Source organism: Phragmites australis, chromosome 7 (assembly GCF_958298935.1).
Source record: "Phragmites australis chromosome 7, lpPhrAust1.1, whole genome shotgun sequence".
Lineage (NCBI taxonomy): Eukaryota > Viridiplantae > Streptophyta > Magnoliopsida > Poales > Poaceae > Phragmites > Phragmites australis.
The window spans coordinates 27872983-27899638 of NC_084927.1; the positions used below are offsets into that span (position 1 = coordinate 27872983).

Genomic DNA, 26656 nt, shown 5'->3' on the forward strand with positions numbered 1-26656 from the left:
ATAGCTATTCCAATTGTCAACTAGTTATCTATCGGCGATTGGAGTGCTAACATCCCATTTGGTACATATTGAGGTAGGACGAGCTCCAATAGCAATCCGCTGGCTGACAGCTCATATGATATTCAAAGAAAAAATATAATTTTTTTATATAACCTCATATGAAAATAATCTTTATAAAAAAATTACATCTATCAATGATATCTATAATTTTATAGTTGATTATTATTTTTATTTAAATCTGTTTATATATTAAAAAGATTATTTTTAGCATGTATTTTTTTTATTCTCTTTTCTAAAAATAGCTGTAGACATCGTGTATTGTAGGTGAGCTTAACACTTAGTAGTAACATGGGACCACAATATCCGGCATCTCACTGCCCGCAGATACGCTACCCCAGAAATCCTCTGTAGGTCGAAAGCTCCGCCTGCCCCGCGATCCTCTGCGCCTCCCCTCCCACTCTCCCACCCGTGTGGCCGCTCGGCGCTCGCTCACGCTTCCGAGTTCCGACTTCCCCTAGCCAGTAGCCATCCATGCCCTCGTGCTTGCTGTGCTCTACCGCCGCGTGATTGCGTCGTCCCCGGCGCGGCCCGTATGCTGCAGCTACCGCACTAGGCACACTGTTCTTCGCCTCGCGCTGTGGAGCTAAGGCGCAGGCATCTGAGGTGATGGGACGGGCGTGGCGCCCGCTGCTGAGGTGAGATAGGCCGGTCGGCGGCCGCGCATGCAGCGCACGTACAGTCACGCCGCAGTGGGGAGATCACATGGCGATGGTTGTCATGGGAAGAGACGCGATGCTGGAGCTGCCAAATCCGCCCGCGTCAGTGCGCGCACTGCTCACCGGGATCGTGCGGTGCGGGGGCCGGGGAGATTTGCTCTGCCGGAGCAGCTGCTCAGCCAGACCACAGCTTCGTATTAGCTACCTAGCTACAGCAGCTAATGCACTAGTAGTACCACCGATTGATTCCAATCAATTTGGCACCGTCCAAAATCCAATCTCTTTGAGCTAACCAAGTCCACGGTTCGGCACAAGGTTATTCACTGGTACTAGAAAACGTAACATCCAGTACCAGTAGCAATGTCTTCATTTGGGAACTTATGCCATTTGATTTGATATTTACTGTTGCATTAGTAGCATAGACACACGATGTGCCGCAAATACCAACTACACTGGCCAATGTGTAGACGTGGCACAAGTCATTCCGTACAAGAAAAGTCATGCAGGGAGCGAACGAGCATCGGATCCTCGCTCGCTCGCCTCGCCCTCTCGGCACAGCAAGCATGCATGCAACTATCTTTTCTTTTTCGGGAAATGCATGCAACTATCTTTTTTTTTGCGGGAAATGCATGCAACTATCTATGCAAGAGCTAAGCCTGGTAAAAGATGTGTTCCGGCAGGCTATTATAGCTGCTGTACCGTACGTACCTAGTACCTAACTTCGAGCGAAATCTGGCATCACATTTCGAAGCAGCAGTAGCCACGCGAGTTAGGTCATATTTGTTTTTTTATTTTAATTATAGATTCTAGCTTTAAAAACCAAAATAAATTATAATAATATAAAAGTTAATTCTTACCATTCACAAGTTAAATTATAATATAAAATCTCACAATCTATAATATGATAAAATGTAGCTTTCACAAAATTTAAAAACTAGACTAACTTATTGAAGATAAAATAAACAGCCCCTTAGTCAGCATAGCAAAATCTCCAATAATGCTAACACGGCTACTGGCCATTAGTCATGAACAGGGATGAGGAGAGAGAAAGAAAGAGAGGTTGGCCACTGGGCACTGACCAGCGAGAGTGAGGTGAGGAGAGTGAGGCTGGCCTCGCCTTCTCTATGAACAGCACCAGCTCAAGTGTGGTCCCGCAGCCGATTTCCAAGGATAACAAAGATAAAAACCACACCTCTTTCACACACTTTGCTGCTACGGCCACCCGCGCCTCTACCTAGTCTTCGCTTCCCGTGTTTATTTATACGCTCCCAGCTACCGCTCAAAGCGATAGCTGGAGAAGAAGAATTACAAGTCAGTACTCGGCTTGTTGTATTGGAGCGAGGCCGGAGGGTTTTGCGCGTGTGGTATGGGGGAGCAGGAGAACAACAAGAGCGGCGGCCGCACCAACACCATGGTGGAGGAGGAGGCGCCGGCAGCGGCGGCGAAGGAGAAGGGTCGTGGCGCCGCGGACCCGCGCCTCCAGGGCATTTCCGACGCCATCCGCGTCGTCCCCCACTTTCCCAAGCCAGGTTCGCTCGCCCGGTCTCGATCTTAATCGTATCATTCGATTGTCCCTTAGCCACGCGCGCGCCGCGCGAGGTGGGCACGTCGATGGCAGGCGCTCGCGCGCGCACACACACGAGAGCTTACCGTTCTTCCCGGTGCGCGCATGCATGCAGGGATCATGTTCAACGACATCACCGCGCTGCTGCTGCGGCCGCGCGTGTTCAAGGACGCCGTGGACATGTTCGTCGAGCGCTACCGCGGCATGGGCATCGCGGCCGTCGCAGGTAAATTGATCCAGCCACCGGCCAATCATCGTTTCATCATCATGAGCCGCCTCTTGCGCGCGCGCACGGCCGCGACCTCGCGTGCGGGCAGGCAGTTCGCCCATCTTTTTTTAATGCCCCTGCCCTGCCCTGCCGCCGCTCGGTGCTGGCGTCAGTTCCTGCCGCTGGGTACCGCGCGCACGCGGCACTGAGCGCCGCAAGGTGGTGTCCCAAGATTCCGTAATATCTTTGGGGCAGATCGTTCGCGCTCCTTTTGTCCCCCCCCCCCCCCCCACGCCTTGATGTTCGTCGATCAGGTCACCACCACCGGAAACGGATCCTCCGACTTTAGCCAAACTAAACTCGCCGTGACTTTAGTGGATCTTTAGCCGTCTGATGTAAGGCGGAAGGATCAGATCCACCGCTAAAAACCGCAGTGGCCTGATGAACAGTGGGAACCGTGCAGTAACTAACTGCAAAATCACTTGTTTCACTGTAGCACCGCTCACTTGTTTCACTGTAGCACCGCTGTGACTTTACCGGCTCAAGTCAGAGGATCTGTTTCCCCACCCTCGCCTGTGCACCTACGCCTTTTTTTTCTGCTCTATCTTGCTCCAACCTACATGCTCCTATTAGCAGCAGCAGTGACACAGCTGTTGGGTACGGCTGTTTGGTTCTCGGGAAGTCAAGCTAAAATGTAGTGATGACTAAAAAAATTAGTTTTATTTAGTTCAAAACCAAAATTTGATGAGTCAAAATTTTCCTATATAAAAGCTAGACAAGATTTTAACGTTTAAAATAGCTATCCTAATTTTTAGCCTATCAAACTTTTAATATGATCAAATTTTGACTTGGCTTATGAGGGCGAGAATCAAACAGCCGTAACTTCAATGTCGGCGCCACACAAACCCACACACACATGCTTCTCTCACCTTCTGGCCCTGGACAATAAATCCAGGGGGCCAATGCCGCCGGCCCGCCGCGGTGGGAGGGGAGAGAAGACGAGAAGCTAGCGATGGCCTCCACTCGCTCTCTACGTACGGGCGTGTTGGCGTGTGCGTTGGTTCATGGCCGCATGGTCCATGCCATGCCCCAGCCAAGCTGGCTTCGCGACAGGGCCGTGTCGGGTCGTGCCACGGCGCGCCGGGGTTTTGCCTCGGTGGTCCAGCGGAATCCCGCGTGTTCAATGCCCGGATCGGCAGGCATGTAGACGGCTGGTGATTGGCAGGATCGTTCGACGGAGCTCAGCTCAGCTCGATCCCATTAGTAGTGGCAGACTGGCAGCGCGAGCGAGACTCGATCAGCTCGTGTGCCAGGTAGGGGACCGGCGTTGTGGGGTGGTCTGCGGCCCGCCGGGATCCTGATCGGACGACTCCGGTCGCGCACATGCGGTGTCGGTTCGGCTTGGTCTCGGACGGGAGGGTGGTGGTCGATGGTCGTGCTTCCTTTGTACTCCTAGTCCTGCATATGGTCTGGCATTGCGCACAGTAATCTCCTGATGTGCTGGCTGCAGAGTAGAGTGACACTTCTGTTGGACTTTTGCTGTCCGTTCGGAGGATTTCCCTCGTGGCTTGTTCTGTAGGATGGCATTTCTTTATCGGCATTATTTAGGACGACCTCACTTGAGTTTTTTTTTACCCTTCGCTTTTTTAGCCTTGTATGCTACTCCCTCCGGTTTTAATTATATAACGTTTTGATCAAAATTCGATTAAACTTTTAAAACTTTGATCATCAATAGTTTCTAAAATATTTACTTTGTAAATATAAAAATCACATGTGTAGATTTGTTTTGAAAAATATTTTTATAATATTATATTTTTAGGTTTTCAAAATAAATATTTTAAAAACTATTAACGGCTAAAGTTGTAAAAGTTTGACCGGATTTTGGTCAAAATGTCATATATTTAAAACCAGAGGGAGTACTTCTCGTTGTTTTTTTACAGCTACCACTGTTTCGCTGTTGTTATATTATCAAGTTACTCTTTTGATCACATGACGAATGTTGAAGTTCTCTTTTGATCACATGACGAATGTTGAAGTTCTCTTTTCATCTTTTTAGATAAAAGGAAAAGTTCTGGCCTCTGCATCATCATCAAATACACATAGCTGAAGATATCTTTTCATAGACATAATTATGCTTAAGTCTAACTTCATGTACACCTCTAACTTTTGTGTGGTGAATTCTTCACATTTTACTAGGTATTGAAGCAAGAGGATTCATCTTTGGCCCAGCCATTGCCCTAGCCATCGGAGCAAAGTTCATACCATTGCGCAAACCTAAGAAACTCCCAGGTGATGTGATTGAAGAAGTAAATTCGGACCAAAATGAACATATTAGGTCACTTCAAACACAAAGAATGTAACCAATTGGCATATTTACTTTTAGAATAACTTGTTTATGTCTCCTTTTGATTTTCATTTTTGGCTTGTAATTCTCATTTTGTACATTTATGTTTTTAAATTAATATATAACCAGTAGGAGACGATCCTACTGTTTCATTAAAAAAACATATCATCCTATAGTGAACCATCTGCGACATTTATGATATATGAAGTTGTCATTTTTGTTTCACCGTGAAGTCTGAAGATACCACCATATGCCACACACTGTACACCCACATCACAGGCTTGTTACTATGTGCAAGTGCTGTCTTAATTATAATTCGGTTTGCCAAAAGCATATTAACTATCATTTCTCCAAAAGAAAATTGTAATTAACTAGCTTCAGTGTAGAATGCAGTTTTGTCACAGTTTCAAGATGCACTAATAGTTGCTTTTTACAACATTAAAGGTGAGGTAATTTCTGAGACTTATGTACTTGAGTACGGGACGGATTGTTTGGAGATGCATGTTGGAGCTATTGAACCGGGCGAGCGCATAGTGGTTGTTGATGATTTGGTTGCTACTGGTGGAACACTTTCTGCTGCTATAACACTTCTCGGTTAGTACCTTCTTACATGTTATGTTCAATATGATATACATGCGAATGAATCCATCAACCTTGCATGATTGTTCTTTAAAAGTAGTGGAAACAGAATTCATCATCTGATACCAATAATGGAAGTTCTCAAATACTACTGCTGTTCAGTTTTATTTGCTCTAACATACATACACCAAGGGAACTGTTCCAATTTTGCTATTTAGGTGCAATGTAAAAAAGCTATTCATACATGTTTATGCCTTGGTGAGGCTGGAGTATATTAGTTGAGTATTACATTGAAGCAGCAGTGCATAGCAATCAAGCATTCTGTGCCTTTTGGTCATCAGCTGCAAATTTAATCATTACAATATTGGTTCTCTAAAGAGGAAAATAAAATTTTCCAACATTTCAAACTTAAACACATGATTTCAGATTTCAAATAATGAGGAAAACCTGGAATTATTAAGAAAATCTTTTCACAAGTGGTTTTAGAATCCGAAACACTAAAAATAAAGAAGTAACAAGAAGATAAAGATGATAAAGAAAACAGATCATAAGAAAAAGGAGGACCGAAGTTATACTTTGCGTACTAATTTTGGGATTGTTGCGTCAAAATGGTGCATCGAGTATCATGTTGCGAAAAAGGAGGACCAAAGCATATCAACAACTCAGTCATGACATGTAGAGTGGAGGGGCATCATGTTCTTTTGACTATAATCGAAGCTTGTCCTTAAGAGGGACAAGCTGTTTATTCATAGGACAAAATCTTGTCTGAATGATACGCCCTATGGGGTAGCTAATTGCGTATAGGCATTGTTTTGGTGAGACTGGAAGCAAACTCCTGAATTTTTATGCTAGATGTGAAAAGTTGGCGGATAAGAATTGGGCACTTATGTCTCACAGAATCAACAATCAACGCCTGCCTTCTCCAGCGTTTTAAGTTCTCAACAATCTTTCTTTTTCTTATTTTCTTATTCAAAATTCAAAATCTTGTGTACGTAGACTGTTGCATGTCATTGATTTTTACAATATTAAACCAGCGTATGTTCTGGTGTTTATGTACTGTATTCTCCATTATATCATGAGCTACGTAAAAGAAAGTGGCTTTTCGCTAACTTTTAGTTTCATTTCCAGAACGTGCTGGAGCTGACGTGGTTGAATGTGCATGCCTCATTGGGGTTCCCAAGTTTAAGGTATCTATATATACATTTTTTTAAATTCCACCAATATACTCTTTACATGCACTTTAGTTAGTTAAAGGAAACTGAGTAAGGATTCCGCCACTATCTCTGAAGGGACGAAGCCACTTATAGATCACGACCAGTGTAAAAAAAATGTCTACTTGTTCTTCTTCTTATGTGACTGCAGATAAGTGGAAGAAAAAGACCCAACATGCTGATAATTTCTCCTCGTACAAGGAAATCTCAGAATTCTAAGTTCAAACATGTCTGTAGGCTGTAACTTTCATTGATAGATGCGCTCCTGTAGTTCAAGGCTTATTTTACATGGATGACAAGAACAGCTTAGCTTAGCTTACATACCACATGACCATACGTGTTCTCCTATCGATTAGACGTTTGACCACAATAGAAGCGGTGATTGTGTAAGAAATTCACTCTTTGGAATCTAGCATATGGAGTATATATGATATATACCTGGATATGTCGGATGTAGCGCCTGCGATATTTTTATTCTGTTATCTAAAAATATACCCGGACATGTAAGATGCATGGCAAGGTAGTCCCTCAAATCTGCTAACTGGGGTTGCAATTTTTATGTACAGGATTTCTACAAGCTCAATGGAAAGCCAGTTTATATATTAGTGGAGTCCCGCAAATAGAATGTAGTAAAGTGATGATCAGGCAAGTACTGCTCTTAATCTCTCTCTACCCCTTCTAACTTTTGGTGATTTTTCAACATATCATACAAGTACAAAGCTAGGTAGGCTTGCAAAATCGCAAGTTCACGTTCTTAACTTTGTTAAAAAGATCGCTCATTAATTCAAATTTGATTTCTTTTGAATTGTAGTAGTAGCAGAAACAGCAGAAGCTTACACCTAGGGTACTAATTCCGGTTCTCCCTTGTGATTTTTTTCAGAAAAGCTTAGCTTTTCCTGAAAAAAGCTCACGGCTTCATTCGTTTGCAAGCGCAAGGTGGATGGGTATCGAACTCAGCAGTAAACTGTGTTAAGAGTAAGGCAAGCTGCGATGTATCTGCATGGAGAGGGTGAGATGGATGGAGCTTAGGCTTTGTAGCAGGTATAGCTTTTTAACTGAGAGTTTGTAGTTATCCCTGCCGGGAACATCACTTTTAGCCAGAGAAAAAAATGATCATGCTGATGTTTGTTTTTTCGGTGACAATTATCTTGTTTCTTTTCACTTACTGATCAAGTAATGAAACTAGTACTTTTTTCTGTAGTTTAATTAACTCGTTTTTGCTAAAAGTTGTTCGAGTCTAAAACAATCATAATGCATGCATAAATTATTTGGTAATTAGTGATACCCTTCTTTATTTTAGAGAGCTACATAACAGTACTAAATTGAAGCTTCTAGCTTTAAGGAATATGCTAGTACAGTAATGTAACACCTAGCTAGATTCTCATGAGTTTAGGTATCCTCTGACACTAAAATACTGGCAATGCATTACAGATGATCTAGATTATTAAAACATGAATGCATTTATACAACCCTATCTATTAGATAGGGGTACTAGTGATTTATTTTTGGATCCTCAGACAAGACAAAAATCATTGATGGGTCAGTCAACCTAGGATTTATTTGTTTCAACTTAAAATTGTGAAAAGAGGTTTGTTTGTTTTAGCTTGAGATTGTGAAAAGAAGTTTATAGATCGTGGATAGTAAGAAACTGAATTGTAAAAATTGAATTATAGATTATAAAGGCTGATGGAAGACGGATTGCTGTAATATTGCAATATGATTGTAACAATACAGCTGTTTATTCTAGCTTATAGATTACGATCATAATTCAGTTTTTATAATCCAACTATTTATTTTAACATGTAGATTGTGATCATAGCTTTTACTATATCGCTGGCGCAGATTTACCTTCGGTTCCTCTGGCTGAATCCCACGCACAATAGTTTATTACTTGTACAAAACCCTGAAATTATGATCAGTGATCGTTCCGAATTTCTCGATTTATACTCTCCTACACAGCAACAGCACCATGTAACAGACCTCGAGATGCAAAATTCACTCAACTAGTTTAAGCACAGATACAAATAGTTCACAAACTAGAAGGTACTACTTCAAAGAAGAGGAATCAGAGGGTTCGAGGATGGAACTGCCGCCGGATCTTGAAACCCCCCCCCCCCACCCCCCACCCAAAAAAGAAAAGAAAAAAGAAACCGTCCTCGATCGATCACAAAGGAAATCTTGTCACGACGCCGATCTTGACACGCCGGCGGACCGCAGGAACTGCTGCTCATAAGCAGCAGACCTCGACATGCCGCCGCCACCGGTGACAGGATGCGCGAACTGCTGCTGGAACGCGGCCCTCCGCATGTGGCCGGAGCAGAGCGATCGGGAGCCCCGAACTACTGGCACGAGGCTGACCTCGGCACGCCGACGCCGCCGCGGTGGAGCCGGCACCGGAAGGACCCCGGGTGCGTCGTGAGCGAGCATATGCATTGCCTCCCTGCGTCCGCCAGCGCCGTCTCAGCCCCCGGTGCGTCGGCGCCATTGGAAGTCGTACTTTACCGTCTCGACGTGGACTCACATGTTGATATTAACTTCTTCGAGGTTCAACTGCTAGTGCTGCACCGTCCGGTTTGGTGTTACGGTGTGCACGAGATATGTCTGCTTTCTTTTTCTTTTTCTTCAGACGATCAATCTGAGCCATCCGGTGAAGATCTTATGGGTATCCTTCTTTCTTTCTACTCCTGACGGATTTGCCCGAGACGTTGTCGCCCTGTTCCGCTCCGTCGTCGGGTGCTCCGGCCTCACCGATGTGGCCACGACGCTTGCCATCTCGCGCCACCGATGAATCTGATGATGGAGTGCTAGAGGAAGCAAACTGCACGAACTAAAGAGTTGTAGTATAGTAATCCAGCGAAAAGGAGTGGTATACTTGCAAACCGCTTTAAAACAGTAGTATGAGAGCAATGTTCTAAAATTAAATGTGTATATGTGCTTATTTAGGTTTTATTTGGTGGAGCTTCATATCCCAGTTTAACCTCATATATGTAGTTTGTAGGTTAAAATAAAGTAAATTAAACATATATATATATATATATATATATTTAGTTTAAAATACAAACAAGACGACGCACGTAAACACTTTTAATGTATCTATAACTCTAATTTCGTAAAATTTTAAAGTTAGAGATATTCAGCTCGAGAATTCTTAAAGTTAGAGATGTGCTCTTACTACTACCTCTAGTAAAAAAAAATTATTTTAGACATCGATATGAACACCAACACGTATTTTGAGTGCGAATTGCTAGTATAAAATATATATAAATATAGCAAAGTTATGATATTAAAAAACTATTTTTAAGACAAGTCTACCTGTACTATCTTCAAAAGTTCCATCCAAATATTTTAAAAAATATTAATAATCAAAGTTTAAACGACTTTAACTGCACACAACAACACTTTTTAAATGATTGGAGAGTACTCCTTACTGTTAAAAAAAGCGAACTCTAGAAGCCTCCCGTCATGGGTTAAATCTGGCCCCTTCCCTCCGTCTCTGGCTCATCGCCGGTGGCGTGAAGGGCGAGGGACCCTTCTCATGTTTAGTAATAGTGTAGATCTAGGTTTCTTTAGGTCTTTTATGGAGTTTCTCTCTCTTGGTTCGCCGGGCTTTGCTGTTGCTTTTGAGGTGGAAACTTGTTCTTCTCCAGCGTCATCTTTCTCTTCGCGGCGTGCTGCTGCTAGCACTCGTCGTCCTGGCGTGTCGGGATGTCGGAGCCGGAGCCGGTAGCACTGCCGATGACGCCAAGTCGGACTGCTGATGGGGCGCGGCTGGATTGTTCCTGCCGTGTCGGCTCCTGAGGGCGTGCGGGCCATGCGCGGCCGCGGCGCCTGCGAGCCTGGTGTGCGGGTGCGCCATCTGCAGTTGCGTCTGGATTGATGGAGCTCGCCGTTGGAGAAGGACATGTTGCTTTTGGAGAAGGTGATGGTGGTTCTGTTCATATCCTTGTTTGGAATGCGTTTTCGGGTGCCTTCGGCTGGTGCTGGTATGGCGAGCCGTTGCAGTTTGTATGGGTATGTTTGTGTGATGGGTGTCCGGGTTGACGATGGGAAGGTGATGAAAAAATTCAAAATTAAATAATATACATATTTGTTGAAATAGATAATATGTTATCGTATTTAATATTTTAATATTTGTATTTGACATATTATTTACTGAAAATAAAATTTTGTACACCGTATACCGAAAAACCACGGGTCCAATCATATTCAGCATACCGTGTGTCGAATATAGCACTGTAGTTCATATTCAGCACATCGTGTACCGAATATCAATCGGATTCGGCACACGGTGTACCGAATACGGGCTACAGTGCTGTATTCGGCACATGAATATGAGTTTTTGCGCGTACGGTGTACCGAAAGTCTTATTTTTGGTAAATGATGCGTCGAATACGAATGCTAAATTTGTAAATACGATAATATATTGTCTATTTTAATAAATACGTTTATGTATGTTATCTAATTTTGAATTTTGGGTTTTCTTTTCGGGTTGTGGATATGTTTGACAGCGTTGGGTTTCTTTTTTACCGATGGGATTGTCTGACGCGTTTCATCGGTCTTAATGCATTCTGGTTGCGAGATACTAATAGAGGTGGCTGTGAAAAATCTATTTGGGTGTTTTGGGCTTTCTCCGTCGGTGCAGAGTAGACTATGGTTAGACCATCTTCAATCATATTCTTTTCATTTCGTTCTCTTCCGATTCCCTTTTCTGTTCCCATTCTTTTTATTTTCTCTTATCTGCAACAGCTTCCTTTTGAGAGGAATCGCGAAGGGAAAGGAGAGAGAATCTCGTTCTGAAAGGAATGACCCTGAGAATCCCTTCGTAATAAGAACCGTGAAGGAAAATCGTTGGAGCGCTGAAGGGAACGAAAATCTCTTTACAACGAGATTTTCATCCGCGATAGAAATCCTTTGGACATAGTCTTACTTTGATCAGGATCGGTGACGGTGGATCGGGACCATGTCAGGAACTGTGGTATTTCTCTTCATTTTTCTTTGTCCCAGGTTCTTATATGAAATATGTTTATGCTACTCATGGTCAATGAAAGTCACCCCTTCGGGAAAAAAAAGGCTGTTGGCTTTTTAACTCATTAAAAAGAGTTGTTGACATGTAAAGAAGCAACTGTGGTCACCAGTGTGTGACGATCTTAAATGCAAATATACATGTACCATTTTCCATGAGCCTTGTTAAAAGGTGTATTCAGAAAATTCGAGTACACGATATTCTACTATGAATATAAGACCGGAGAGAGAACCTTCTGCATAGTTACATGAGCAAGTTTGACAATAAATTTTCACCTGTGGATGAGAGACCCATTGATTTTTTAAAATGAAAACTTAGCTTTTTGATGAACTATATTTTTTTTAGAGTTATTTTCTGATCTTTCAGGTACGATAATTTAGCAATAAAGATGAACAAGATATCCACCGACCGATCTGACAGATGGTAATAGTGAGAGACGATCAAACATTAGCACCAAAAGGGGATTAGAAATCCTCAAATTGATGCAATAGCAAAACCCTAGATGGTTCCCTCCTTCCTCGATTTCAAGCTCGGGAAGCCACGAACATGGAAGTCAAAACCATCGCGATTTTCTGGTGGTTATTTCTCATGAAAATAAAATCATAATGCTAGTCACAAACTATACGATTCACGGTACAGGTAAAGAAATAGTTGGCTTTTAAACCTCCCTAACTCGAGTTTGCATCTAATACTACTTGACTCGACCAAAGCTAGTTACAAACCAACCCAGTTGTGGTTCTGCCTACAATATGGGCACGCGGGTCCTTTCATTGATTGGTCGACACGGTGGAAATATTTCCTTCACGATTTCATCTCGGAGTAAACATCTTGGCACGGCAGAGAAATGCCTACACGTTTCTGGTTTGGCTTTGGGCTTCTTTCCATCAAGCTGGGCGCGATGTCAGGAAGCAAGCTCGCATGCAAATCAGGTTCCATCTTCCATGCATAGGCTGCATGCCAAACTTGTCCATGCACGCTGCATGCGTACAGATTTCTCTCCCTTTAATTCATTTCCAATTATTTTCATTGCTAACCCTCCAGCACTCCAGCTGGTTTAATTGATCCAAATCCCTCTCCTCCCCTCCTTTCCCTTTTATTTCTTGTCTTCTGCTATTTGTTTGTCGCCATATTTTAGCACACAAAATCTATCGCATATACCACCATCCGATCTATTTTATTATTTGTTCTGTACTTGATTGTGTTTACTGCTTTAATGCTTGTGCTATTCGGGCGCGAATCTACGCCCACAACCCATACGCCCCCCCCCCCTCTCTCTCTCTTTTCTCAATCTTTACACTATTCGTTATGTATTCTTAGGTCAACTTCAATAGCTATCTTAAAATTTCGTACTCCATAATACTATTATAGTATCCACTATTATTATTATAGCACTATTTTTTTCTACCATATTCAACAGATACTCTATAAATTAATCTTATCTTCTCTCCTATATTTTTTTTTCCTTTAACCGTCCATTCTCGTCCCTGCTCCTCCCTTCCTCATCCCTTCTCTCCGCTCTCCGTCCCTCGGCTCACAGGAGTCCTGGCCGTCCTGGCATCTGTGCGCTCTCCCCAGCTCGCAGGCGTCCTCGTCGCGTCAAGAGGTGCAAGAGACGTGGCTTCGACTGCTCCACCCACTGCAGACAACGTCAACTGTGTTGGCGGCTGCAACTGCCAGAATTGGATGGCGCTGCTGGACGGCGCCCCCGAACCCGACTTGGCTGTGTCTGGATCAAGCACACAGGGGCCGGCGGAGAGCCACAGGAAGATGGGGTCGGCGGCCGGCGGAGAGCCACGAGAAGATGGGGTCGGCGGCCGGCGGAGAGCCACGGGAAGATGGGGTCGGCGGCTGCCGGAGAGCCACGGGAAGATGGGGTTGGCGGCTGGCGGAGAGCCACGGGAAGATGGGATCGGCGGCCGGCAGAGAGCTACGGGAAGATGGGCTCGGCGGCCGGCGGAGAGCCACGGGAAGATGGGGTCCCGTGCAGCCTTCCACGCCCGCGGCCGCGGGGACGGCGAGCTCCAGGCCGAGCTGCGCGCTACCTTCGACGTGGACGGCGACGGATGCGTCCGCGTACAGTGTTGCGGCTCCGATGATTCGTCCGCAAAAAAGCCGTCCATCTCTCCTTCCTTTGCCGCGACCTCATTCCTGTAGCACTTGATACCGGCTCTGTTGGAGATGGTTGCTGGTGCTACAGTAGATGGCAAAGTACTGTAGCTCTGAAATTTGCTGATTCCGTTGGAGTTGGCCTTATGAGCATATACATGCATGATCATGAGTAAGCCAATAATGTTAAGCTATTTATGAGTATATATATTGCTACAATATGATCTGCAAATATCTACTAATCGACAAATATTCATGATATTAGTCGGACCTTTTCACAAGTAATAAACATGCAAGTGGAACAAGTAGAATTTCGTTTTTTGCTGACCAATATCATGCGCCAACTAGTTGTTATCTGTCTCTATCTATTTCTTCTCTCTATATGTTTTTGTTTCTAATTTCATCTCTCTCTGTTTGTCCCTCTTCTTTCTATGTGTTTCTATTTCTCTGTGCTTCTTTTTCTGTTTATCTCTCTCTATTTCTTCTCTATATTTGTTTCTATCTCTCTATCTGTTTCTCTCTGTATGTTTCTCTATGTATTTATCTTTATCTATTTGTTTCTATATTTTTTTTATCTATATGTTTATATTTTCACATCTATTTATATTTCTCTCTTAGTGCCTTCTCTGTTTCTCTTTCTCTATCTACTTAGTACCTTCTCTATTTCTCTTTCTCTATCTGTTTATCTTTTTATCTCTATCTATCTCATTGTATCTCTCTTCTTCTGTCCCTCTCTTTCTATCTACCTCTTTCTACCTATGTCTCTAACTCTCTATTTATGTATAGCTCTTTACATATACCTCTTTCTCTGTATCTCTCTCCCTCTCTGTGTGTATATGTCTCTCTCTGTACCTTTCTCTCTTTCTTTGTGTGTATCTCTCTCTCTATTACTCTATGTCTTTTTTTGCTTCTCTATCTCTCTCTTCTTCTACATTTCTCTCTCTCTATTTATCTATTTTTCTCTTATTCTATATCTCTCTTTTTGTGTCACACTCTCTCTCATTTGCTCTTTGTTTCTACCCCCTCTCTCCGTTTGTTTACCTCTCTCTTTATTTCTCTATCTCTATCTATGTATGTCTCTCTATCTCTATATCTTCCTATCTATTTTTTTTCTATCTTTGTCTCTCTATATTTCTATCCCTCTCTCTTTCTATATTACTCTATCTATTCCTCTCATTATCTCTAATGTAACTCTCTTTCTCTTTATTTATGTTTCTCTCTTTTATAGCTATATCTTTATGACGACCTTATATGTGCTGATTTTTCACAAGTTCAAGATTGATTATCCATATGAAAGAAAATAATGTGTAATTTTATTGAATTGTGGTTGTATGTTTCTATCATCTCTTTATTCTATGATTTTGTTTATGTAATATTGATTACGGTGTTTTTAATACACTATATGAAATTGTGGAATGTCGGTGCTAAGTTGGTGGATGAGTTATCTCAAGATAACATTAAGAATATTTGAGTTCAAATTGTCAATGATTTGTTGTTCAATGACAACATTGCAAATATAAGTGCAACTAAGAATTACTATTTTTTAATTCACATGTTGATATGTTATGATTTGCTCTAACAAAGTGCTTGCAAAAATCATACTTTTGTTTCTTTTTTTTATATGATTTGTTTCACAGTTGGCACCAATCTTTTATGTTTGATGTTAGTGGTCTTCCGTTTTTTATTACCATGCTTGGATCTACTAATTACACTATTGAATGTGAGTCTGTATACATGTTCCCCATTTGTTTGTATATTTACTTTTCCTTCAATGTGATTGTTTGATCTTGCTCATCCTGCAATCATAATTTTGTGATTACCATGTTCGGATCTTCTTTTTGTTGGGACTCTGTGTTTGTTATATTTTGGGCTCTAATGGTGGAACCGATTGTACGGTTGTCGTTAGCTATGTTTGTTACCTTCTTGTTTGAGCATGTCTGCTACACTTGTGATGATGGAGTTTCTAATCTCATTGCTATTGGATTTTGGGGTTTTTAACCTGTTATGCTAATAGTTGGCCTGCTTAAGAAATCTGACAAATTTTTCGTTTAATATCTGTCTGATTTTTGTTTTGTCACACGACAGTTTTTTATTAGTTGAAAATTTGACAGATTTTGACTTACACAATCTATCAATAGACAGCTAGACATTCCCTTATTTCTTTCACATGTCCTCCTTATTTCACGCACACCATTCAACTTTTGTTGCTAGATAGGTGATTGAGATCTTGGAAATCTCTCAGTCACCTAGATTTGAACTGGATTCAAGGGTTAGAGTTGGGGATTTTAGGGCTAGGATTTGTGGATTTACCTCATGCCAATGGCTCTAGAGGGATCGCCTGGGAGGAAGATCATGATCATAGGTGGCACCATCGGGATTTGGAGAGAGCGAGGATAAGGTTAAAATAGAGGAGCCCGATCTACACGGTTGGATATTCAATGGAGAAAAAATGTCCAAGATACATGCAAGATCAAATCTTGGGGAATATGTTCAACAATTTGGGTAGATGCACATATAAATTGAAACTAAATCACCAAAGAGATTGAACAATAAGTATTATAAATATGTAGTCAATGTTGTGCAATAACCACACCAACCTGCATATTGAACCCATATAACTAGATACACTCATCACTCTGAATGCAATTTAACACAACCATAAGAGCATCTCCAATAATATAGTCAACTAGCAGCTACTCCCTCTGTCTCAAAACAAATGATATTTTAGTATTTTCTAAAATGTTCAAAATATATGATGTTCTAAATTTTGAGGTAACTTTAGCCTAAGTTTTTCAGTCTTACCCCTCAATTAAGTAACTTCCTTCCCAATACAAGTCTCATTTCCTATGTAATTAATGGTATTAAAAGAGGGTAAAATGATCATTGTATCTTTCACCTTAATACTTGTGCTCAACTCTAAAATGTCGTCTATTTTGAGACAGAGGGAGTATACAAATTATCCATATCATCTGTACACAACACAATGGGCAATCCCTCCAATAAACTAGCTATAATATTTTCTCATAAATTTAATATGAGTTTACATGCTTCTTAAAATGCACTATAGATTGAATATACATTAATAGCTATTTTTTCCTCTTTCCTAGCATTAACTCCCCACCGCATAGACAAAAATATGATGTGGACACCCTTAAAGCTAGCTGACATGGATTTGTTGAAAACACCCTAAAAGTGGCCAAAAACAATAATATAGTAATTTTCCTTCCAAAATAAATACTATTAGTCTATACTCCTATATAATTTACCAGTTGTGACTGATCTGGATGATCTTCACCATCCACCTAACTTGATCTAACGGTCAATGTACAAAATTAGACTCAATTTTTCTTCCAAAAATGCTATCAATCACCCATTATTTGTCTGCCATACTAAATGACCTCCTTCCAATCTGTAATTCACCACGCCACATGCATCATGCAAGTAGGAGAAGGTCAGCTATGGTGACCTACTCCACGATGGCCACCTACTACTACGCTGCCCTCCTCTGTCGCGCTATCGATCATTGTAACTCCCTACTTGCCTTCTGCTACCGGTCAGTCGGACCACTTCACCTTCCCTTCGCCCTCAAGGCGCTCACCCAGACCAAGGCCCCTAGTTCACTGCGGCCATCCCCGCAAGCCCGTGCTGGGTGCCTTCACGCACAGCTTGTCAAGGCTAGTGATGCCATCGACATCTACGTCGCCTCCTCCCTCGTCCACTCCTACGCCTCGCGGGGCGACAACACCTCCGTGCGTGCAGTCTTTGACGCCGAGCAGCACCGTAACGTCTTCACCTGGACGACGATGATCGTCAGACATGACGCAACTGGGGAGGCGCAAGAGGCGGTCGTGCTATTCAAGGAGGTTGTGTCGAGCTCGAGTGGGTGCGATGTTAACATCGTCATAGTCGCGCAGGTGATGTCCGCGTGCGCCCAGTGCGATGACGTGGTTAGTGGGAGGTGGGCGCACGTGCTGCTTCGGCGTTGGGGCATCGAGCCCATGCTGGCAGACATCGTTCTTGCCTTGGCAGTGCTTGACATGTATGCACGGTGCGGTGGTCCGAACGTCGCATTTGAGATGCTTGATGGAATGCCTTGGAGAAATGAGATATCTTTTAATGCCATGGTTGAGGTTTGCAGTTGGCATGGAGGTTTCGATAAGGTTCTAGAGGCGTTTGCCAACATGAATGCTGTTGGGATGAAGCCTGATAAGGTGGCATGGCTGAGCATTCTGCATGCTTGTACATCCAAGGGAGAGAGAACCTTAGGCTGAGGGGTGCACGCCTATTTGGAGGAGACAAATGCTTTCCCACACGTCATAGTTTACAATCTCTAATGGATATGTACTAAAAGATTGGCAATGCACAAAGCGTGCTCCAAATATTCTGTTGTCTTAATAGAAAGGATTTGATGGTGTGGACAAGCATGATCATCGGTTTGGCCAAGAATGACCATGGCAAAGATGCAGTGTAGCTCTTCAACCAAATGGAGTGTGGCAATGTTGTTCATGACCATGGTGGTAGGTGGCATGCTATTGAGCAAACTCAGAGGTTGATATGGTAGAGAGGAGTGGAGAAACTTTGGATTCATAATGTATTATTTATTTGATGTTCCCAATCAATCCCAATTCTTAATTAGCATTTAGTATATTTGAAGTCATTGATAAAATATTCTTAGTTAGTTTGTGTTTGCATTTCCTTGAATTTGTTTAAGAAATTAGCACGAGCAACATAATTTGCAGTGCTTTCATGATCAAAATATGGTTTATTGAGAGATTATTTGGTCGATTGAACATGTCAGGAATCATATGTACACAATGCTGGACTCAATGAGGGCGGTGAAGTCCAAAACGACTTCCTTTAGACAATCCTGAGGAAGCACACCAGCGACAAAGCAGACAAGCTGATTGACTCGCAGCTGAAGGACAACATCATGACATTGCTTATGGCCAGGCATGACATGACGACGGCAGGCCTGACGTGGCTCATCAAGTTCCTTGGAAAAAAATCTTGAGAACCTGCAAAAACTATGGGTCAGTCTGACACTTCTATTTCGTTCAGGTTGTTTTAGCTTTCAAGCGTCAGTTATTGTTGATTGGTGTGGCGTGATTGCTACTTTGATTGCAGGAAGAGCATTTGGAGATCAAGTAGAGGTTGAGTGGCACATCACATCTCAGATGGTCAAACGTGAATAGCATGCCTTACACCAACAAGGTAAGCTCAGGAAGATTTTGTTTGCCTCAACTCAAACATAATCGTCTGAAAATTAGTACTATCACTTTACTACTGATTATACTAGTATAGAATTCTTGTAACAGCAGCAATCACGTGTTTTGATGCCTTCTCCCATCAAACCATTGATCATTGTTCAAACGAATTCTTTTGCAATTAACTCTCTTCCAAACATAAATTTATGTTGTTTTCTGTAATTGCATGATCAACACATCTGTGAACTATGACATGGTCTTTTGGAGCTAAGGGTGCTTGCAGTTTTACTGCTCCTGAGTTTTATTTTGATCTTATCATGTTGCCGTTGATGATAACTACTAGCTCAATGCGCTATAGTAGCTTCAAAAGTAAAGAAAGATATTGATCAAAGAAGAGTATCCTTGAGGGAGGAGAGTACAGAAGGCTAAGATTTCACACCTTTTGCTCAGTTGTTTAGTTGTTGAAGGTGTAAAAATCGCTTAGTGTTATGAAATCTTCATTTATGTATCCATAACCCCTATATCGTCAAATCTTTAACCTTTATGGCATTAGTGATGTAACTCTTCTAGCATCAATTCTTAAAGCAATGTTGTATAGCTATATATATATATATATATATATATATATATATATATATATATATATATATATATATATATATATATATATATATATATATATATATATATATAGGAGTTTGCATGCATCTGATAGAAGACAATAAGACCATCTTATTTTATCTACCACTCTCTTTGTTCTCTACATTCTTGTATATCAATTTATGATAGTCAATAAGTGGTTAGTATATAACACGTTATCAGCACGAATGTCTCTATAAGCTATCATGAATTATATTTTTTAAAGAACATTTTGCTGATCGTCGTGTCCTTTTCCACTGTAAGTTATTATTTCTAATCTATTTAATTTATATATTGTCTTTGTTCTATATTTATGCTTTGCATTATTATATTGTAGTTTTCTATGTCGAATCTTGCCAAACTTAATTTCATGGCTTTGGATATTACTGGCAGGAACTACTTGACTTGGGTGCTAGATGCTAAAATTCACTTGAATGCCAATGAGCTTGGTGAAACAATCAAAGCAAAAAATAAATCATTTGATCAGGACAAAGCTAAAGCTATGATCTTTATTCGCCACCACCTCCATCAAGGTTTAAAGGTTGAATACCTTGCTGATAAAGATCCACTTATTCTTTAGAACAAATTGAAAGAAAGGTACGATCACCAGAAAAATAGGAATTCTCCTCAAAGCTTGTTATGACTGGTTGCACCTGAGGTTGAAAGATTATAAGAGTGTTTCTGAATACAATTCAACCATGTTTAGAATCACTTCACAATTGTTATTATGTGGAGAAAGGTTACTAATGAGGAAATGTTAGAGAAAACATACTCTACATTTCATGCTTCAAATGTGCTGCTTCAACAGCAAAACCCTGAGAAATGATTCAAGAAATATTCTGAACTATTTCTTGTTTACTAGTGGCTGAACAAAATAATGAGCTTTTGATGAAAGACCACAAGTCAAATCCAAGTGGTTCAAGTCCACTCCTAGAAGCAAATGCAACAAGATATGATAACCAAAATAGAGAGCGTAAACAAGGTCGCGGACGTGGACGTGGCCATGGTTGTGGTTACAGATTTGGGCGTGGCCGTGGTAGAGGAAATTATGGTGTTCAATTCAAGAACCCGGTCAATCCTCATAAAAGGTAAGAAAAGGGAGATAAAGAGAAAGGTGAAATAACTAAAAATCCATGCAACCGTTGTGGAGGAAGAACTCATTGGGCATGTAACTGTCGTACACCAAAATACCTTGTCGATGTATATCAAGTATCACTTGAGAAGAAAAAGAAAAGGATAAAGACAAACTTTGCAAGAGGCAGTGGTAATGATATTTTCAAAGATGATCTTATTGGTGCGACAGATTATGGAGAACACGATCACGATGATGCAACTCACTTAGATGTTGCTGATTTCTTCACACAAGAATAGATCATCTAGTAGTTACTTATTTCTTCAAGCATTAATAAATCTGATGTAATAATAGTAAGAACCAATAATTTCTAATATGTTTGTATTTAGCATTCATGGCTATATTATTTCACTGCTTATAAATTCATTTTAAACATATTAATATTTATTAGTATATTTTCTTTTGAAGTGAATGGACGAGCTATTGGCTCAAGAGCCTGTATATGAAAAAGATATATGTCTTATAGACAATTGAACAACACATATCATATTAAAGAGTAAAGTGTATTTTTCTTATCTTGTGACACAATATGCAATTATTCATACTATATCTGGAAGTACTAAATTGATACAGGGCTCTGGAAGAGCCATACTTGTATTACCTTGTGGGATAAAGGTAAACATACATGAAGTCCTATATTCTCCAAGTCTCAAAGAAATATGTTGAGCTTTAAAGATATCCAACAAAATAGATATTATATTGAGACAATGTGTGAGGATGATTTGGAGTACCTCAACATTACAAAGATACCATTAGGGAAAAAGTATGTGTTAAAAAAATTGCTAGTATTGCCTTATGGTTTATACTACACAAATCTCAACAAGAGTGAATCATATATGGTGGTAGAACAAAAGTTCACCAAACAAGACAACTTTATTATTTGGCACGACTAGTTAGGCCATCCCAGATCAGTAATGATGCGAAAAATTATTAATAATTCATGTGGGCATATGTTGAAGAACCAGAGAATTCTTCAATCTAATGACTTCTCATATATTGCATGCTCTCAAGAAAAATTGATTGTGCGTCCATCATCAACTAAAGTTGAGCATGAATCCCTTGCTTTTCTAGAGCACATACAAGGAGATGTATGTGGACCATTTATCCACCAAGTGGACTATTTAGATATTTTATGGTTTTAATTGATGCATCAACTAGATGATCATATGTCTCCTTGTTATAAACCCATAACTTGGCATTTGTGCAGCTGTTGGCTCAAATAATCAAGCTACGAGCACAATTTACGGACAATCCTATCAAATCTATACAATTGGATAATGCCGATGAATTTACATCAAAAAAATTCGATGATTACTACATGTCTATTGGAACAAGTGTTGAGCATCCTGTAGCATATGTTCATATACAAAATGGTCTTGTAGAATCACTTATCAAATGACTCCAACTAATAGCAGGACCATTACTTATGAAGTCAAAACTTTCAACACATGCTTGGGGTCATGCTATTTTGCATGCAACAGCATTAATTTGCATCAGACCAACAAGTTATCACACTTATTCCATGTTACAATTGGTTTATGGTAAGGAGCCAGATATTTTCCATCTAAGAATTTTTTGATGTGCGGTATATGTTCCAATTGCTCCACTAAAACGTATTAAGATAGGACCACAAAGAAGGTTGAAAATATATGTTGGGTATGAGTCTCCATCTATAATAAAGTATTTTGAACCATCAACGGGAGATGTATTTACCGCAAGATTTGCTGATTGTCATTTTGATGAATCAAATTTCTCAACAATACGGTGAGATAACAAGCAGCTGGATAAAGAAATAAGTTGGAATGAATTATCACTATCTCACTTTGATCCTCGTACAAAACAATATGAGCAAGAAGCTTAAAGGATAATTCATTTACAAAGTTAAGCAAATAATTTACCAGATGCTTTCATAGACTTGAGAAGAGTGACAAAGTCACATATTCTAACTGCTAATGCTCCTGAAAAAATCAATGTCTAAGACCAGGAACTGTCCACCGCTAATGAATCAAAATCTACTATAAAACGCAGTAGACCATTGGGTTCTAAAGACAAAAATCCTTGAAAAAGAACAGGAGCAAAGAATCAAGATGGCCAAGTCGAGAAAATAATGATAATTCAAGAAAAATATCTTGAAGAGATAGTAGACATGGCAAATAGTAATGCTACAGAGGAAATAAATGTACATAATTATTCATAAAATGATATATCATTAAACTATGTCTTGTCTGGAAAAATTTAGAACCATAATAAAGTCATCATTGATGATGCATTTGCATATAATCTAGCGCTAGAAATTATGGATGAAAATAAGGATCGAGAAGCTCCATCAGTCGAGGAATGCAAACAAAAAAAAAGATTGGCTAAAATGGAATAACGCAATTCAAGCAGAATTGAATTCCCTCACAAAAGAGAAGTTTTTGGACCTGTAAACTATACACATAATGGTGTCAAACTGTTGGTTATAAATGGGTCTTTGTGCAAAAACGGAACGAGAAGGGAGAAATTACAACATATAAGGCACAATTAGTTGCCCAAGGATTCTCCCAAAGATCTGATATAGATTATAAAGAAATATACTCTCTCGTGATGGATGCAATAACTTTTAGATATCTTATTAGTCTACTAACAAAAAAGAATCTTGACTTGCGTCTAATGGATAGTGTTACATCATACTTATATATCTCCCTGAAGGGTTTAAACTGCCAGAAGCAGGTTCTCAAGAACAATATTCAATCAAATTGAACAAGTCATTACATGGATTAAAGAAATCTAGGTGAATGTGGTATAATCGTCTCAGTGAATATTTGACAAAAGAGAGGTACAAGAATAACTCTATTTATCTATGTGTATTCATAAAAAGATCCAGATTTAAATTTGTGATAATAGCTATTTATGTTGATGATCTAAATTTGATTGGTACTCCTCATGGAATCACTGATGCAATGGATTGCTTGAAAAAAGAATTTGAAATGAAGGGTCTAAGGAGAACTAAATTTTGCCTTTGATTACAAATTGAACATCTCAAGAATGGAATTCTATTGCATCAAACAACTTCTACAGACAAAATATTGAAATAATTTTACATGAATAAAGCACATCTCTTAAGTACCCCAATAGTTATCAAATCATTTGATGTAACCAAAGATCATTTTTCGCCCACTAGAAAGTGAAAGTGAAATTCTTGGTCCTGAGGTGCCATACTTAAGTGCCATAGGAGCACTCATATATGTTTCTACTCATACACGACCTGATATTGCATTCACTATTAATATTTTAGCAAGACATAGCTCTTATCCTGCACGACAACATTGGAATGGTGGAAGCATATACTTCGTTATCTTCAAGGTACAAAGGGCATGGATTTATATATTTATAATATATGCAAGGGAGAACTAGCTAGTTTTTTAGATGCAGGATATTTATCTGATCCACATAATGGTCGATCACAATGTTTTCATGTGTAATGGTGCATCTATCCCATGACGCTCAATGAAGCAAACTATAGCAACAATTTCATCTAACCATTCAAAAAATTTGGCAATTCATGAAGCCAGTAGAGAATGTGTGTGGTTGAGGAATATAACACATCATATTCATAAAGAATGCAATTTATTTTCAAAAGAAGAAGCACCTACAATCATACACAAAGACAATATAGCTTGCATTACTCAATTAAAAGATGGATATATCAAAGGAGATAGAGTGAAACATATATCACCGAAGTTTTTCTTAACCCATAATCTTCAAAAGGATGATGTTATTATAGTCCAACAAATTCATTCAAGCGAGAATCTAGCATACTTATTCACAAAGACACTCCCCACTTCAGTATTAAGAAATTAACTCATGGTGTTGGACTACGGTGACTCAAAAATATTAAGTGATATTGCTATCAGGGGGAGTGAATATGTGTGTACTCTTTTTTTCCACGACCATGGTTTTTTTTCCACTGGGTTTTTCCTTGACAAGGTTTTTAACGAGGCATATATATTCACAATTAATGGACATCCAAGGGGTAGTGTTATGAAATCTCATTTATGTGGATGTCCATAACCCATATACCATCAAATCTTTAACCTCTATGGTATTAATGATGTAACTCTCCTAGCATCAATTCTTGAAACAATGTTGTATGGCTATATATATATGAGTTTTTTTATTTTTGCTCCTCTTCTAATATATATTGGCAGAACTCTTGCCATCACTTTGAAAGAAAGAAATAAGCGCCTTCCTCACATTTAGGCTGAGGAAGATTGATTTTTAGTACAATAATTAGTGCAGGCCATGTAATCTTTGTTATGGGATTGCCACCACTAGTCCCATATGTCTTTCAATTCTATTATTCATTTCACAGTTGACAACATATATCCTCTTATGTGTTTTATTCATGCAAGGTTACGGCCACAAGCATGATTTTTTAGTCCCATCATTAAATGCAGACCATCTTATGTGTTCTTTGTGAGATTGTCATCTCATCCGTCACAAATCTCTTTAATTTCTTTTATTCAATTCACAACTCAAGGCACTTCTTCTTATATGCTTTGTTCATGCAGGGTATCACAACAAATTTGGTGTTACCGTTGTAGAAGCAGTTGATGTTCAACTCCTGACATAATAATGTGAGTAATACCTGCTTAGTGTTTATATATTCAATATTTTTGTAGCACTACAGTCTATAGGTTACTAGGTTGCCTGCGAATAGCTCATATCTTGGTAGAGTATATTTAGTTTTTTATTCATATCTGAGATGTGTGGCATGGGTACAAACTGATATGGAAAACCCTAGCCCTTTGATCTTCAACTTGGTCTCCATGTTAGTTTGTTAAATATTTGTAGAAAATAAAGGCCACAACCATTCCATCATTGCCTTACTGTATTTAGAAAATATGTTGTGTTTTTTTCTCAAACACCTGGATTTTCCAACTTAGAGAAAATGGAGCTTATATTTCATATAATCATCCAAAATATGGGCAGTGGCCGCCTTATGGCCATCTGAAATTTTAGTTGGCCTAATGTTTCAAAATATTGCCTTTCTTAAACTATATAAATGATAATATTTGGTTTTGGTTTCATTCTACGTAGTGAAAAATCAAATAGAGACTGTTGATTCTTAAAGTATACAGCTTGATGCAGCAGTTTGAAGAGTTCAACATTTGTTGTTTAGAGGAGGAACCAGTTTGTATATATACCGAGCACTATTGTACATTTCATCTAACATTCAGGTAACTGCAGATATTTTCTTTCTTTGTGTCTAATGTTTTTTTATCTGGGAGATAAAGAGAACTTATTGGTATTGTGTAATTATTCTATCTAGAGGAGATAAGAAAACTTATTGAGTACTATTTTATCTAGAGAACATTTTGGTATTATATTGTGTTTTCTTATCCTCCCTCTTTTTATCATTTTTATATATTTGAAGTCTCGATTAGTTGTCATCTCTAATCTAATTATTGTATCTTTACTATATTCAATTCAAACAGTTGCTCAATAGTTCTCAGGACTTTTCTTTTTCTTGCCTTATTTTTGTTTTATAGGCAGAATGTATTAAACATCCTCTATTGTGAACTTTTTACTATATTGGTATTTACTGTAGGTCCATGCTATCTATTGCTTGTCTGTTGCCGAAATTTGATGATATGTTCAGTTGATCATGAATCTCAATGGCATTGATTATTGGCCCTGATTAAGTTTTGCATTGCTACTTTCAAGTAGGCCTTCCCTGTTATCCATTCAGTGTACAACAATATCAGATGTGGGTGCACAATTATTTATACATGTCTAATGTTCTGAAACCGAAGATGTTATATCAATCTATTGTTCTTGAAATGATTGTCTTTTCTATAGCTCTTTTCAGCTAATTAGGAATTGGAGGGTCTCCATGCTCTATGGTTACCCAAGAATTGCTTTTCAATATGTGTTCAGTGTATTAT

The 26656-nt window shown here is 39.8% G+C and overlaps 1 protein-coding gene and 1 pseudogene across 3 annotated transcripts; both read left to right on the forward strand.

The window, feature by feature from the left end:
• Window positions 1-1933: 1933 nt before the first annotated feature.
• On the forward strand, window positions 1934-8403 carry LOC133924536 (adenine phosphoribosyltransferase 4-like). 3 transcript variants are annotated; one of them, XR_009910821.1, is made up of 8 exons: window positions 1936-2245; window positions 2396-2506; window positions 4685-4777; window positions 5277-5426; window positions 6540-6598; window positions 7189-7267; window positions 7503-7663; window positions 8226-8403. XR_009910821.1 is itself a non-coding variant. In XM_062370120.1 (7 exons), exons 1-6 carry the CDS (start codon window positions 2083-2085, stop codon window positions 7243-7245), a joined length of 633 nt encoding a protein of 210 aa, XP_062226104.1. In that variant the 5' UTR covers window positions 1934-2082; the 3' UTR covers window positions 7246-7267; window positions 7434-7822. The 3 variants fall into 3 exon arrangements, 2 of the variants coding, with proteins under 2 accessions (XP_062226104.1, XP_062226103.1); XM_062370120.1 differs by lacking the exon at window positions 8226-8403 and having other exon boundaries at window positions 1934-2245; window positions 7434-7822; XM_062370119.1 differs by lacking the exon at window positions 8226-8403 and having other exon boundaries at window positions 7503-7822.
• Window positions 8404-17227: 8824 nt separating this feature from the next.
• On the forward strand, window positions 17228-18312 carry LOC133925539 (putative pentatricopeptide repeat-containing protein At3g05240; annotated as a pseudogene).
• The last annotated feature ends 8344 nt before the right edge of the window (window positions 18313-26656 follow it).